Source organism: Alosa sapidissima, chromosome 8, assembly GCF_018492685.1.
Source record: "Alosa sapidissima isolate fAloSap1 chromosome 8, fAloSap1.pri, whole genome shotgun sequence".
Classification (NCBI taxonomy): domain Eukaryota; kingdom Metazoa; phylum Chordata; class Actinopteri; order Clupeiformes; family Clupeidae; genus Alosa; species Alosa sapidissima.
This window is the reverse complement of record NC_055964.1, coordinates 36,589,424-36,606,671: the sequence shown is the minus strand read 5'-3', so window position 1 is coordinate 36,606,671 and position 17,248 is coordinate 36,589,424. Positions and strand designations below refer to the sequence as shown.

The 17,248-nt window shown below is 46.2% G+C and overlaps 2 protein-coding genes across 4 annotated transcripts in view; one reads left to right on the top strand and one right to left on the bottom strand.

Annotated features, from left to right (window-relative positions):
* LOC121715531 (noelin-like) overlaps positions 1 to 1,702 on the top strand; it is a 35,122-nt gene extending 33,420 nt beyond the window's left edge. For all 3 annotated transcript variants that reach the window (XM_042101364.1, XM_042101363.1, XM_042101365.1), the window contains one exon: positions 1,215 to 1,702. In XM_042101364.1, coding sequence (XP_041957298.1) covers positions 1,215 to 1,641 — 427 coding nt within the window. In that variant the 3' untranslated portion in view covers positions 1,642 to 1,702. The remainder of the gene's footprint in view (positions 1 to 1,214) is intronic.
* A 1,045-nt stretch (positions 1,703 to 2,747) lies between these two features.
* On the bottom strand, positions 2,748 to 8,623 carry LOC121714721. Its single transcript, XM_042099738.1, has 6 exons — positions 8,550 to 8,623; positions 6,754 to 6,811; positions 3,447 to 3,614; positions 3,275 to 3,360; positions 3,203 to 3,239; positions 2,748 to 3,086 (listed from the first exon to the last, which is right to left on the bottom strand). The coding sequence occupies exons 1-6, from the start codon at positions 8,621 to 8,623 to the stop codon at positions 2,856 to 2,858; spliced, it is 654 nt and encodes a 217-aa protein (XP_041955672.1). The 3' UTR covers positions 2,748 to 2,855.
* Positions 8,624 to 17,248: the final 8,625 nt, after the last annotated feature.

Here is a 17,248-nt window from a genome sequence, read left to right as displayed (position 1 = left end):
CTTAATTACTTATGCTTGTTAAAGACTCACTCGGGCACCTTTTTAACATTTTTTAATTTAATATGAAGTACATTTCATGCACAGAATAAGCAGTAAACAGTATTTCTGGCTGAGAGGTGCTACAGTACCCTCCAGAATTATTGGCACCTCTGCTAAAGTTGTATTTTTATGCTCATTGAGTTCAATGCAAAATCAAACCAGCTAATAACAGAACTAAAACCATGGCAATCTCTAGGTATGGTAAAGGGTATGTGATGATGTGGGGTTATTTTAATTCCAAAGGCCAAGGGAACTTTATCAGGATGAATAGTATCCTGGATCCATGAAATAACTGGCCTTTAAAAATAAAAAATCTGCCTGCCTCTATGGGAATTTAACATAGGGGTGCCAATACTTATGAACCCTGTATTTTAAGGGAAAACATTTATTTATTTATGATACATTATTCATTCACAAAGAAAATTGGTGTCCTCATTTTTTTATTAAGGCATTAAGATCAATTTCCAAAAGATGATTTTATATTCCTCTTTTTAGTCAACTTTAGCAGAGGTGCCAATAATTCTGGAGGATACTGCATGTGTTGATGAATGCATACTGTATGATGAATGAGAACACCCCATTGCTGCGTTACAGTAGACGGAATCCACTCGTGGCCGATCTGTGGGATGGAGTTTTCATTTAATTTCTGGAAAAATAGTTTTCCTAAGGACACATCTGCTAATTTAGATTGACAAGATAAGCAAGCTAATATGTTAATTGGTTAGCCATTTGATAATGTTGTCAAACTGAGTGGTCCAGCAGGTGGAGTTGTGCGCAGCGTTGGGAGTGGGGGCTATTACCTCCCCGGGGCATCGGGAGGGGGGCTATTACCTTCCCGGGTATCTTTCCGGAACTAAGATGAGTTTTTTAGAGGTTAATCAATGGCTGGAAGTGTTATGCATGGTGTACGTGTACGTGTTATGCATGTGTAGAGGGCGCTGCCGTAGCCATAGACAGATAACATGTTTGTTTTCCCCACTACCTGAAGCTGCTTGGGCTGAAACTGTGCGCTTGAGTAGATCAGTGGATGTGTTGACAGGGAGGGAAGGGGAAGAAATAGGCTGCCATCGATTTCTGTCACAAATATGCCTCGTTGACTTGTTTGTTTGTTTGATTTCTGGCATTTAAAAAAATCAACAAATATTGATGAAAGCGAAATCAAAACATCCCCACAGGTACCACTACTCCTGGGGAGGCCACTCCGACATCGACCTGATGGTGGACGAGGGAGGGCTGTGGGCCGTCTACGCGACCAATCAGAACGCGGGGAACATCGTCATCAGCAAGCTGAACCCCAACACGCTGCAGGTCATCAAGAGCTGGACGACCAATCACCCGAAGCGCAGCGCCGGAGAGGCCTTCATGATCTGTGGCACGCTCTACGTCACCAACGGCTACTCGGGCGGCACCAAGGTCTACTACGCCTTCCACACCAACTCCTCCACCTACGAGTACATCGACATCCCCTTCCAGAACAAGTACTCGCACATCTCCATGCTGGACTACAACCCCAGGGACCGGGCGCTCTACGCCTGGAACAACGGGCACCAGGTGCTCTACAACGTCACCCTGTTCCACGTCATCCGCTCCGAGGAGCTTTAGACAGTTCCGCATGCTGCTCCTCAGTGGCCTTCTCTGGGGGAGCAGTGTGTGTGTGTGTGTGTTGGGGGGGGGGGGGGGGGGGGGGGGTAGATGTTAAGAGGGTGGGGGTTGGGAGTAGGGGTCTTGCTGGGAGTCGTCATTAAAAATGTAATAAGGTACGCAGCCTAGTAGAGAAAGAAAAGCCACACTGAGAATGCTAACACACAGTTGCCAAATAGGTCACGCTTCCACCCAGATAGCAGCTGACTGCTGGGCAAGATCGGGGCCACGTCTGAGCCACATCTGGACCACGTCTAGCCAGATCCTCTGCACAGTCAGCTGCTATCTGGGTGTTCTGGAACAACACAAAAGCTGACTGCGGACCCACTTTGAGATGGTAACAGAAATGTGTGCCATCTCAGACAGACCTGTTTTTGTTTGTTTATTTACTTGTTCATTTGTTTTGATCTCCTGCCGAACATGTACAGCTTAGTTTGTTTGTAAACGAAGACCCTTAGAGAAAGTATTTAAAAGCAAAAAGGTAATACACAGCATTAACGAATCCAATAGCATCCTTTGATTTGAACACAAATAACATTGTGAGATACTAAAGACACGACGGCGATGACTGTTGGAGCCCCCAGTGTAAGATTCTGTGTCGTGGTTGTAGCACTCTGAGGCGTCTGCATGAGCCTTTTCTACTTCCTAGCGTGCTCACTACTATGGATGTATTTTGCAAAGTTACTACACTGTTAGATAAAGGGAGATTAGTTAGGAAATGTGCTCGACATTTCTCTCTTTTTGACTTTTTGCCTACATTTGGTCTATACTGGTGTCGCTTCATTTTTTGTATCTGTATGTGAAACTACAGTAGAGTTAGATTGGATACAGAGATGATCTATTTCATATACTTCTGGCTAGCAGGACATGTATGTATCACAAGAGAATGTATCCAATAATGTACTTATAGAAGTCATGTACACATTGATCATATTTTAAACTGACTTCACAAGTCTGTGTCTGTGGCTCTTAGCCAAGATAATGGTGGTTTCAAATGTTACGCTTGATTAGCTGTTGTATCTGAACTGTCATGGTAATAAAGAAGAGATTTGTTTTAGGTCACCTCAAGAGAGCATGGTATTCCTTCGCATTTCAGAAAAATCAATATTTAAACGGCTTAAAAATTATTACATGATCACTTTGTATCTGTGATCTTGAAAAGCACTCAGTCCCTTTCATACCAGTTCATGTTCCATGGTCCTTCTAGAGCTCAGCTGGAGCATGGACCTGATGAACCTCCACGTGCGAGGGGCGTGCTCCAGTGATGTCCGCTCCACGTGCGAGGGACGTGCTCCAGTGATGTCCGCTACACGTGCGAGGGACGTGCTCCAGTGATGTCCGCTCCACGTGCGAGGGACGTGCTCCAGTGATGTCCGCTCCACGTGCGAGGGACGTGCTCCAGTGATGTCCGTCTGACGATGCTCAAGCTCCACGTGCGAGGGACGTGCTTCAGTGATGTCCGTCTGACGATGCTCAAGCTCCATGTGCGAGGGACGTGCTCCAGTGATGTCCGTCTGACGATGCTCAAGCTCCACGTGCGAGGGACGTGCTCCAGTGATGTCCGCTCCAAGTGCGAGGGGCGTGCTCCAGTGATGTCCGTCTGACGATGCTCAAGCTCCACGTGCGAGGGACGTGCTCCAGTGATGTCCGCTCCACGTGCGTGGGGCGTGCTCCAGTGATGTCCGCTCCACGTGCGAGGGACGTGCTCCAGTGATGTCCGTCTGACGATGCTCAAGCTCCACGTGCGAGGGGCGTGCTTCAGTGATGTCCGTCTGACGATGCTCAAGCTCCACGTGCGAGGGACGTGCTCCAGTGATGTCCGTCTGACGATGCTCAAGCTCCACGTGCGAGGGGCGTGCTCCAGTGATGTCCGTCTGACGATGCTCAAGCTCCACGTGCGAGGGGCGTGCTGCAGTGATGTCCGTCTGACGATGCTCAGATTAAAAGTGGGCTTGATGCTGGGGATCCCTGGGCGCTCTGACCTGCTGAGTCTAGTCACTCTCCTCTCTCCCTCCGTCCGAACACTGTGTGTATCACTGTGACCTCACAATCCCCCGCCATGGCAACAGAAGCGGGACACGAGGACCCCGTCGTCTAGGCAGCAGGGAAACAGCTGTGGCAGGTGATGGCTGGGGTTGGACCCCCGAGGGTCGACCGGAATCGAAGACGCCCGTTAACCCTGACTCCTAGTGGACCGGGCTGGCCTGGCTTGGTCTGACCGCAGAAGGCTTCGCTCCGAGAGATCCGCACACCAGGAATCATTAGCGAGCCTGTTTCCCCAGCAATCCTGAGGGCATATTGCAGTGTGCTCACTCAGCAAGTCTTAATGTCACAGAGGCACTAAGGAGGAGGAGGGGGAGGAGGAGGAGAAGGGGGGGGGGACGCTCTGCCTGCTAACAGCCCAACAGGAAATGGAACCTGAGGAGCTGAGCTGTGTCTGGATGCCTTACAGTAATCCCTCACCTCTGTCTCTCCTACTAGGACAAAACCTACTATATATTATACTTCATTCTAACACGTGCCATACTAAACAATATTGTTTATACTAAATGCATTATTATACATACAAACATAAACATAATTACATCCACAAGAAAATATCTACATATATACTATACATAGCACCTACAGCATACTAAATGCTCCATACATACATATATACATAAACATATACATACATACATATACATACATACATACATATATACATACATACATACATATATATACATACATACATACATACATACATACATACATACATAAACATATGCAGTATGTATGTATGTACCAGGGATTAATTCAGTCAAGAGTGGAAAATAAAAAACAGGAAGACATACCTGTGATGTACTTTTTTCAGTTTAACGTCCTTCAGCCGCAGAAGCCCCTTGCTTGAGCTGACTGAGCTGCAGATCTGTAACTGTAGGGTTGCTATGTGCAACTGTAGGCTTGCTATGTGCAACTGTAGGGTTGCTATGTGCAACTGTAGGGTTGCTGAAAAGCCTTGAATGCTGAAAGTACTGCACATCTTGGGCTGGGTTAGCAAATGGCATGCGGGGCTGCCAGAGATGAATACTGCATACTGTCTGAGTGAGGACAAGGAAAACATCTGCACAGAGCACGAGGCCTTCAATGCCTTTCAGGCTGCGTGTGTATTCGATTTCATAGAGCATCAGTCATCCAAGAACAGGCCAGTCCATACATCCATACATACATACATACATACATACGGCCCCTGGACACACCAACGGACGCTAGTATCGCTCAGCACTTCAGACACAGAGAGAGAGAGAGAGAGAGAGAGAGAGAGAGAGAGAGAGAGAGAGAGAGAGAGAGAGAGAGAGAGGGAGTGTGTGTGTGTGTGTGACGAAGTGTAACAATGTTTGTACATGTTTATATCATTTGTATTTGTATTTTCTTTAATTATTATTATTCCTGTGAACGCTTTGGCAATGCATCATATGGTTTGTCGTGCCAATAAAGCATATTTGAATTTGAATTTGATAGAGAGGGGGGGGGTAGAGAGAGAGTGAAGGAGAGAAAGATGAAGAAAGCAATGGGGAAGGAGAGGGGGATAGATAGATAGAGCGGAGAGAAGGAGAGAGGGATAGATAGATAGAGCGGAGAGAAGGAGAGAGGGATAGATAGATAGAGCGGAGAGAGGGATAGATAGATAGAGGAAGGGATATGAGAAAGGGTGGAGTAGAGAGAGGAATAGGAAGCTGGAGAGTAAACTGATAGTCCAAGTCAGAAACCCATTGATAGAAAAGAAATGGAGGAGGGCTAGCACTCCTCATCCATCCCTGTGCATCACTCCATCTCTAGCACTCCTCATCCATCACTGTGCATCACTCCATCTCTAGCACTCCTCATCCATCACTGTGCATCACCTTATCTTTAGCACTCCTCATCCATCACTGTGCATCACTCCATCTCCATCACTCCTCATCCATCACTGTGCATCACTCCATCTCTATCCCTCCTCATCCATCACTGTGCATCACTCCATCTCTATCTTGTTTTACTCTCTCACACCATTTCTCCCCCATATCCTCCCCCTTTTCTCTGATCCCCTCTTCATTCCCTCTCATTCCTCCCCTCCCTCTCTCTCTTTCTCTCTCTCCTCCTCTCTCCCGCTCTCTCTCCTCTCTCTCTGAAGAATCTCTCTCTCCCTCCCTCCCTCTCTCTCCTCCTCTCTCTCTCTCTCCTTCCCTCTCCCGCTCTCTCTCCTCCTCCTCTCTCTCTCTCTCTCTCTCCTCCTCTCTCCCGCTATCTCTCCTCCTCTCTCCCGCTCTCTCTCCTCCTCTCTCTCTGAAGAATCTCTCTCTCTCTCTCCTCCTCCTCTCTCTCTCTCTCTCTCCTCCTCTCTCCCTCCTCCTCTCTCTCTGAAGAATCTCTCTCTCTCTCTCTCTCTCTCCTCTCCCTGCCTTGGCCAGATGGCGTCGTGTCCACACCATCACAGCGGTCAGGGAGGGCTTCCCCCAGTGGGCTTTAATCAGCGTGCCTTCACTCCCCTCAAACCACCCAGGACCCCACACACACACTCACACCTGCACACACGCTCACACACACACTCACACCTGCACACACAGTCACCTCCACAGCAGAGACTCTTCAAAGTCACCATATGCAATGGGAAAATAAAATACTCTTAATTGGATTCATTTGTTTTAAATCACAATCTGGTCTGGGTGTGGATCACTGACAGGTGACTGGCTGAAGGTCAGGGTATTGTTTTTTTCTGTCTGTTTGTTTGTTTGTTTGTTTGTTTGTGTTCATGTTTTGTTTAGTTTAAAACATTTCAAAGTCACTACGAGTGTGTGGAGTAAGAATCCCTGGCGGGACCAGAGGTGTTTCAAATTCAGTCCGTCAGTCCGTTATTTATTTATAGTGCACATACAGTCCGTTATTTCTTTATAGTGCACATACAGTCCGTTATTTCTTTATAGTGCACATACTGTATGTCATACACATACAACAATGCAAAGCACTCTACAAATGAGTCCATTCTCAGATGTCCACCCTCACTGGTTCTCCTCTGTTTGTGAGGCCCCTTTTGTATTGCATCCTGACCATGGGGACAGTATTCCTGATCATGGGGACAGTATTCCTGATCATGGCGATGGTATTGCTGTGGGAGAACAACGCAGTAGAGAACGTAAAGAGAACGTAAAGTGAACGCAAAGAAAGTGTGCTCGGCTCACACACACACACACACACACACCATTACCTCTAGAGGGATGGCATACTCAACACACACACACACACACACCATTACCTCTAGAGGGAGGGCATAGTCAACACATTAAACAACAGTAGAGAACGCAAAGAGAGTGTGCTCGGCTCACTGCATTTCCAGGATCTCCTACCCAATCTCTTCCTTTTCTTCTGTTTTCTTTTCTTTCCTCTGAATTTTTTTTTCTCTCTCACTCTGCCTTACCCTCTCTCCCTCCCTCTCTATGGTGCAGCTGCTGTGAAAAGCGTCCCACGCTGTCCTGATTCTCTCCTCCTGCGGTGAGGCAGCCCCCCTTCTCTCTCTCTCTCCCTCCCTTCCTCACTCTCTCTCCCCCTCCCTTCCTGCCTCCCTCTCTCTCTCCCCCTTCTCTCTCCCTCCCTTTCTCTCTCTCTCTCTCCCTCCCTTCCTCACTCTCTCTCCCCCTCCCTTCCTCTCTCCCTGCCTCCCTCTCTCTCTCCCCCTTCCTCTCTCTCTCTCCATCTCTCTCACTCTCTCTCTCCCCCTTCTCTCTCCCTCCCTTTCTCTCTCTCTCTCCCCCTCTCTCTCACCTGTCTGCCTGCTGAGAGGCTGTATGGTGGTGAAGCCAAAGTGTTGAATTGCATACCTTTGCACCCCCCCCCACCCCCCCCCCACACACACACCTCCCCCCCCACACACACACACACACACCTCCCCACACACTCTCACCTCCCCCCCCACACACACACCTCCCCACACACACACACACGCCTCCTCCAGGCTATGATAATGTCTCACCGAGACAGAGCATCTGCGCCGCCGTCTATTTTTACCGCTGGTCTTCACCCCAGCTTTGCCTTCAGGGTGTGTCTGTGTGTGAGACTGTGAATGTGTGTGTACGTGTGTGTGTGTGTGTCTGTGTTAGAAAGTTGTGGGGGGAGGTGTATGTGTGAGTGTGTGTGGCTATAGATGTTAGATATGTGTGTGTGTGTGTGTGTCTGTGTTAGAAAGGTGTCGGGGGAGCTGTATGTGTGAATGCGTGTGTCTATGGATGCGTGTGTGCGTGTGTGTGTGTGTGTGTATGAGTGTGTGTGTGTGTGTGTGTGAGTGTGTGTTCATGCGTGTGTGTGTGTATGAGTGTGTGTGTGTGTGTGTGAGTGTGTCTGAGTGTGTGTGTGTGTGTGTGTGTGTGTTCATGCGTGTGTATGTGTGTGTGTGTGAGAGTGTGAGTGTGTGTGTGTATGTATGTATGTATGTATGTTTACCTCACAGACACAGAGGAACTGAATAGAGTTCAAAAATACAGAAGGTGCAATCAGGTGAAAGAAAAACTAATATTTAAGAAGAGATGGTGCTGTCACACAGGTAGAAAAATAAACACACACAGAGAGACAGACACACACACACACACAGAGAAAGAGACGAAAGGTGTAATCCAGAATCTTGGACCTCTTTATCCCATAGCAGCTGGCCTTATGCCGGGCCAAATCCCACTATTGGCCCACATCTAGTGGGTCGATGCCAAGACAGACCTGGGTCTTTCACTCAGTCTATGGCTATCCAGGCTCAAGGCCAAACCTCTCCCACACACAAAGAGTCCTCTCCTGCCAAACAATTCTGGGCTGCCAGAGCGAAACATCACTGTGGTTACCTTTGAGTCGGAGCTCTCACTCACCATCCTGAAGGAACCTTCTGGAATGAGGGTCCCCATTCACCTGAGAAGTGACAGCCTTCAGAGAGGAGAACCATTCCTCAGAGATGGAATGGTTCTTTATGTAAGGGATAACGGCCGCCAAGGTGTCCTGTTACACGGAATTAATAGATAGATAGATAGATACATAGATAGATAGATACTTTATTGATCCCCAGGGGAAATTCAAGATGGACGAGGGAAGAACTCCCCGAAGTGCAGCGGGTCCATTAATTCCGTATAACTGGACACACCTCGAAGGCCGTTATCCCGCGTATCACCTGGTTGCCACTGTAAAGCAAAGGAAACATGCGGTTCTGTTTAAAAAGAAGCTCACTAGTTCAGCTTGTTGTACAACTTTTGTTGGCCCTATAACAGCAATAGCATGGACAGTTAGCTTGTTTACAGTTGATTCCATTGTTGCGAAGCCTGACTCAAGGCTCAACCGTCGTCCTACTATCGTTGTTATAGTTACCATTCATAAGCATTGATATGGAACGGCGATTAAACTTTTTTTATCAGATCTACTTCATAGGTGTCTCGTTATTCAGAATTAAAAGCCACCAAGCCAGCCAATCAGAAAAGAGTATTTCTTCTCTCCGGGTGATCGTTTCGAAGAGTGGGTGCGCACATCCAAAGTAAAGTTCTCTCCGGGTGATAAAATAGAATAAAGTTGTTCACCCTATAAGCCATAGTGATGCTGTGGGAAGTGGTTGCCATAGTGATGCTGTTGCTCAGAGTTGGCAATCGTTCCATACCAAAGGCCTGCGGGGATGGAGTTAGATTCAGTGGCTGACAAAAGCACCCCAAAATACCCCCGTCATCCTCACAGAAGCCCCCCGAAATACCCCTGTCATCCTCACAGAAGCACCACAAAATACCCCCGTCATCCTCAAAGAAGCACCACGAAATACCCCCGTCATCCTCACAGAAGCACCCCGAAATACCCCCGTCATCCTCACAGAAGCACCCCTGTCATCCTCACGCAATTCTGTACACAAATGACTATTATAGGATAGTATTATTAGTACTATTATAAGATATTATAGTGAAACAGAAATGCATTTGTCTGTACATGATGACAGTGGAGGAGAAGAAAGAAGTCACTGACAGAGATTTCAAATCAGATACACATATAAATTCAACATGATCGCAGGATGAGCAGTTGCATGCTAACTTCTACTTCACATTTTGATCAGGCATTAGGCTAGCTTCTACTTCACATTTTGATCAGGCATTAGGCTAGCTTCTACTTTACATTTTGATCAGGCATTAGGCTAGCTTCCAGACAAACATGTTTAGCCATTCATCTTCCAAAGGCTCAGATGCCCTATCCTGCAGCACAAGGACTAATATCATTGATAATATTGGCTTACACGATTCAAGATTAATTGTTTTGATGTTGCAATTAGTTCTTGGCCATGATTAATAGCACCTGCTTAATTGCATATCGACAGTTAATTACCAGTGGCTCGATGAGCACAAACATGCCCTGTTCCTGTCTGCATTCAGGAAGTGACCTCCACGCACTCACGACCTGCTTTATGTGAGCATGAACATGCCCTGTTCCTCCACGCACTCACGTCCTGTTGGGCAGCTTCATGTCCACTGCAGCAGGGGCAGGATAGGCAGGGGAAAACGCTGAGCTAGAACATGACACTGAGCTAGAACATGAGCTAGAACATGACGCTGAGCTAGAACATGACGCTGAGCTAGAACATGACACTGAGCTAGAACATAACTCTGAGCTAGAACATAACTCTGAGCTAGAACATGAGCTAGAACATGACACTGAGCTAGAACATAACTCTGAGCTAGAACATGACGCTGAGCTAGAACATGACTATGAGCTAGAACATGACGCTGAGCTAGACGCTGAGCTAGAACATGAGCTAGAACATGAGCTAGAACATAACTCTGAGCTAGAACATGACGCTGAGCTAGAACATGAGCTAGAACATGACTATGAGCTAGAACATAACTTTGAGCTAGAACATGACGCTGAGCTAGAACATGACTATGAGCTAGAACATGACGCTGAGCTAGAACATAACTCTGAGCTAGAACATGACGCTGAGCTAGAACATGACGCTGAGCTAGAACATGACGCTAAGCTAGAGCATAACTCTGAGCTAGAACATGACGCTGGGAAGCACTAGAGGCTGTGGAGAAGCTACGCCTATTCGCCAGGGGCCAGTAAGAACACCCACTAACTCTAGTGTTCAATAAGCTGCAGAGACATCTGATGATGAGGATCACACTCATGTGCTGACGGGGTTGAGTGTGTCTGTGTGTGTGTGTGTGTGTGTGTGTGGGGGGGGGGGGGGGTAAGGAGTAATACATGTGAGTGAGTGAGTGTGGTATGTGTGTGTGGGGGGGGGGGGGGTAGAGAGGAATGTATGTGAGTGAGTGTGGTGTGTGTGTGTGTGTGGGGGGGGGTAAGGAGTAATACATGTGAGTGAGTGTCTGAGGGGAAATGTGAGAGTAGCATGCGGAGAGTGATCAGTGGGCAGCTATGGTCCTTCACCAAGCTCAGAAATGAGCATCTTTAAGATACCGTCTGGACAAAATCTCCCTCCTATTTTAGCCTGCTAGAAATACTTGTCATTTGTCACTGAATGCTGTTTGTCAATGTCATTTGTCTCTGAGTACAATCTGGGCTTGCCACACACACACACACACACACACACACACAGTGCCACACATGCATCATTTTAACAAATGTCATTGAGACTCTTCAGCTGCGTTATCCTTCATGGTCCCTTTTCATCTGGACGTTCCCATCCCTCCTCCATCTCCACAGCACACGCACGCACGCACGCACACACACACTGAGACTAAATTACACACACACACCACACACACACACACAGTCTATCCACATCCCTCCTCCATCTCCACAGCACACACACACACACACACAGTCTATCCACATCCCTCCTCCATCTCCACAGCACACACACACACACACAGTCTATCCACATCCCTCATCCATATCCTCAGCACTCAAATATGCTCTGAACAGATTCTTCACTTTCTAAAGAAACCTGAATGTTTTCTATTTCTTCACCAAGTGGTCTGTCAAGGCTCCATCATGATGCGTGACAGCCTGACAGGATATCCCTCACTTCCTCACACATCCTGACTGCCTTTATGTCAGAGTGATATCAGGAAGACTACGGATTAAATCTCAATTTCTCACTGAATCCTTGTTTTCTGTCATTAGATCTTTTCTTCTATAAACAGGGCTAGAGGAACTTTCTCCTCTACAGGGATGAACCAGGCTGTTGAAGATATGAAATATAGTTCTAACAGATTTGACACTTTCTGATATCTTCTGGGATGCTTTAATTGCTGATATAAACATGTATAGATTAGACTAGTACACATACAGAGTATATCAGATACTGTATGTTCTGGTACCATTTATTAACAAGGTGTGTTAACAAACTATTTACAAGGTATTACTAAATGGTCAGCTGGATATTTACTGCCATTAGATGACATTACAATCAGAATCAGAATTGAATTAGTCTTTGAACAAGTCCAACAAGTGCATTAATAGTAGTAGTAGTAGATTACTAAGTAGTTTAGAAGTCACTTTAAAACATATTGTGAATGCTTAGTAAAGCATTTACATTCATAATACTAAACATTTTCTTTGTGTCCTGATGATGTTATATCCTTGCTTCCCTCCCACACACACACACACGCATAGACGCATAGACACACACACACACACACACCCACACACATGCACACACACGCACACACACACACACACACACACACACACACACACACGCACACATACATACAGTACATACACACACACATGCACACACACACACACACACACATGAAAACGGGTCAGGGGTGAAAAAGGTGAGAAGGGCGCGCGAAGTGGGAAATGGCCGTTTCATAGCAAAACAGGCGCGAGTGACATTGTTGCCAATAGTGCATAGCTTCCATGGAGTATGAAGTTGCCTAAAACCAGAGATTTATAAAGAAAACAAACTACAAAATGACTAATTTTTACACAAAAATACTTATTTCCTCTTTTTGGCTTGGGCGTAAGTGTGAAGGGGCCCACTTGCGCTGTTTGGCAACATGCTTCAGCCTGGCCCTCCTATCCTCCTCAGTAATCTACATGAGTTTTCTTTCTTTCTTTCTTTATTTCTTTGTGCCTGAAGTTATCAGACATTTCATAGGCCTAAAGGACACTTAGAACTATTAGAATAAGTCTGAATATTTGTTGGACCAAACCAGGTAATAAATAAACTTGGGTAGGGTAGACTAGGCTTTAATTAGTAAAATTGGTTTGAAATGTTTTAACCTGCAGCTAGGCTACTTACAGATTGTGGCATTGTGATAGTGTGTCAGGCCACTGAGCGTTTCTTAAAAGATGGCATTACCATGTCAAACACTGTTTTTGTCTCTGAACTCGACAAAACGCACCAGCCCAGTTTAGGAGCATTTAAATCAACTATTTAGTTATTCACATTAGCCTTTGCTATACTGAAAAAATATGCCTATTTGCTTCACCTTTTCGATCTAGATGGCTCAAACTGCACGTATTCTTCATCAAATGAACTTGTTATGTCTATATTTCTGTTCAATATCACTAAATTTAACAACAGCCTATGCTACGTTGCTACACCAATCTCAACGTCTTTTTCTGACAGAAGTTGAACGTTTCAACTAGCCCACCTGTGACATCAATAAGCATCTCTCCTTGCCGGGCTCACATTCCAGCTGACATTTCAGACACATCTGTAGTTACACAGACAGGGAGGCTATTCCAGCGCAAGCATTCTGTTCGCGTTGCATCCGCGGCAAAATTTAGCTTCCGCTGTTTAAATAGGCTAAATGCATAGGGCCTGCATTCACATAATCGTTGCTGGATCAGACAAGTTTTTTTAATTGGGCTCTTGTCTTACAACGCATCAAGATGCGTTCGCGTCTGCGCGTGATTTGTAAACTCAGTTGTAACCCCATACCCCCCCCCCCCACCCCCTACAATATTTTCTCATCGGATCTGCGCGAACCACGTAAGTCCCCTATTTTGGATTCAAAATGGCGAATTTCGCCAAAAGGTGAGGAGTTTTTATGCCTGATACATACATACACACACACACACACACTCACATGCACACACACACACACAGACACATGCACACACACACACACACACACTCACGTACACTCTCTCCCCCTGGAGACGGGCTCTCAGCGTGACTGTATACTGGCGATGACTGCGCGTCCTTGACAACTGTATCTGGAGAGCAGTCGGACTGTCATTGCACACACATACACACACACACACACTGTCATTGCCTCAGTGCACCACTCACAGCTTTTCAGCTTTTAGTGTCTTCAAGAGAGAGAGAGAGAGGGAGAAAGAGAGGAGAGAGAGAGGATATGCAGAGAGAGAGAGAGACAAAGACAGAGAAAGAAGTAGAGAGAGAGAGAGACAGAGAAGGAGAGAGAGAGGGAAGGAGAGACAGAGCTCAGCCTGAATCCTCTTTGATGTGATAAGGAGGCAGAGCCCCAGAGCAGAGACAGGGTGGGGAGATCACACACACACACACACACACACACACACACACTCACACTCACACGCACACGCACACACACTCACACGCACACACACTCACGCACACACTCACTCACACACACTCACTCACACTCACGTCACCCCCTCACTGGTCCGGAGTGGAGAGGTTCCAGGCGTCACTCCCTCACTGGTCCTCCTGGAGGCTGGAGGCTGGCCATGACATGACCCTGATGTCGCCGCCAGCCTGGCAGTCTGGGTCTGGCACTGAAATGGGTGCACTAATGGCAGGCTTGATCAGGAAAGACATCCCATCACTGGGAAAAGGACTAATTGTGTGTTTAAAGGTACACTATGCAGGTTCAGGTATTTAAAGGTACACTATGCAGGTTTAGGTATTTTTGCCGACTGTAGAGCTCCCCTAGAGTCGCGATATATATATATATTTTACTCTGCTGTTGTAAATAGCCTACTTCTCGTGGCTTGTTCCCCCTGTACACAATGAAAATGCTTTTGTTGTGGACACGAAGGATTAACAACAGAAAAAAACTTCTCCAAAGAGCTATATTTACTGACAAGGTATATATTCTTGGAGTTGCATGGCTGGTTATCTCGTTAGCGACTCGCTACGGCTGTGCTGTACGGCTATGCTAGGGGAACACTACAGCTGTGCTGTACGGCTATGCTAGGGGAACACTACGGCTATGCTATGGAAGGTGAACACTACGGCTATGCTGTACGGCTATGCTAGGGGAACACTACGGCTATGCTATGCTAGGGGAACACTACGGCTATGCTGTACGGCTATGCTAGGGGAACACTACGGCTATGCTATGCTAGGGGAACACTACGGCTATGCTGTACGGCTATGCTCGGTGAACACTACAGCTATGCTGTATGGCTATGCTAGGTGAACACTACGGCTATGCTGTACGGCTATGCTAGGTGAACACTACGGCTATGCTGTACGGCTATGCTAGGTGAACACTACGGCTGTGCTGTACGGCTATGCTAGGTGAACACTACGGCTGTGCTGTACGGCTATGCTAGGTGAACGATTCCCCACATTGGCTTTGTAATATAAAGGTGAACATCTTGCATAGTGTTCCTTTAAGATGCCATTTCAGGACACAAACAAGTAACAACGTAGCAGCCCAGTAGGTTCCCAACCTTTGTAAACACACCCCAGACTAGAGCAATGCTACTAGTTACATGAAAGTGCAGTTAGAGTATCAAAGTGCTATGACATGAAGGTTAATCCACGGTCGTGAGTGGTTAAAATGAGATATTCAGTATAATATAATGACAAAATAAAAAGTGCCACCTAAATAATGTGTGCATCCCCATACCATATACATATACCCCCACACACCACCAATTAGAGCAATTAGACCCCACACAGCAGGCGTATTCAGCAAGGCTTATGAGCACGCAGCAGTGCTCCCTGCAGACCAATAACCTGAGTCTGATATTTACACAGCAGCATGGGGAGGATAGGAACAGGAGCAGTCTGATGCTTCCAGAGTGGAGTCAGGCCAGCAGCTACACCTCTGGTTAGAAATGTCTTTAAAATCAATTGCTGTGGTTTACCGCAACAATAAATGGGGTGTTAGGAGAAATAAAGTGTGTGTTTGGGCTGTGAGTATAGCCTTAATTATCAGCTGAGCAGAGTCTAAATAATTGAGGAGGAAAAGTGGGCTGGAATCTCTGGCGTTAATGAGCTGCAGCTCGCCAGGCCCTGCAGCCTGAGGAGTCACTCGTCATCAGGGGTTACCGTGGCTACAGGCCAAAATAAACATAATTAAAACACCACTAAAATAACACAACAGAAACACCCCAACCCCCCAACAACATAACCATAATCAACTAAAACACCACCAAAATAGCACAACATTAACAGCTCCCCCAACATCATAACTCAACCAAAACACCCACACCAAAATAACATGGTTGAAAAACAGCATTAAAACACTCTAATCATACTAATATGACTAAGATACACTACACTACACTACACTACACTACACAACACTACACTACACACTACACACTACACTATACAACACTAGCAGCTTTACCAAATCACATAAAGCACAGCATGACCCAAAACCCAACCAAAATATATTATGTAATATAATATATATAGTATAATATAATATTGTAATTGTACGCGGTTCCGTTTAAAAAGAAGCTCACTAGTTGGACGAGGGCGAGGGGCAACGAACTCCCCGAAGTGCAGCGGGTCCATTAATTCCGTATAACTGGACACACCTCGAAGGCCGTTGTCCCGCTTATCACCCGGTTGCCACTGTAAAGCAAAGGAAACACGCGGTTCTGTTTATAAAGAAGCTCACTAGTTCAGCTTGTTGTAAACTTTCACAGCAATAGCATGGACAGTTAGCTTGTTTACAGTTGATTCCATTGTTGCGAAGCCTGACTCAAGGCTCAACCGTCGTCCTACTGTCGTTGTTATGGTTACCATTCATAAGCATTGATATGGAACGGCGATTAAACTTTTTTTTTATCAGATCTACTTCATAGGTGTCCCGTTATTCAGAATTAAAAGCCACCAAGCCAGCCAATCAGAAAAGAGTATTTCTTCTCTCTGGGTGATATTATGTTATATTATATTATATTTTATGTAAGGGATAATGTATAGAATGCCGGTCATTATCGGGAAATAGGTCCCGACAGGGCAAACCAGACCCTGACTCGCAGCGGAGGAGTCTTGTTCCGTCCTGAAGGTACCTATTTCCCGATAATGACCGGCGTTCTATACATTATCCCGCTTATTACACGGCTACTTGCCAAAACGAAATAATAAACTCCCCACAATATGACTCTTTAGCCTACATAGCCTATAGCCTATTTGTTACTGTTTCATTGTGGCTTTTGCTGAGAAACAAATAGTTCACAACACACGCTGAACTTGAATCAAACATTCTTTAGAACACAGCTGATCCACCGTCTGCTTTCACTTTTGAATGAAGTTCCAGACCTTGCAGAGTGATGTGAAAGAAGTGAATATGAAGCACAAAACCCATTTTCCTTGACAGCGGCCTTTCCTTGACACGGCTGTATTGGGTCTTGAACGGGCCATACACGGTCACTTCGAGAGGCTGCATGCGAT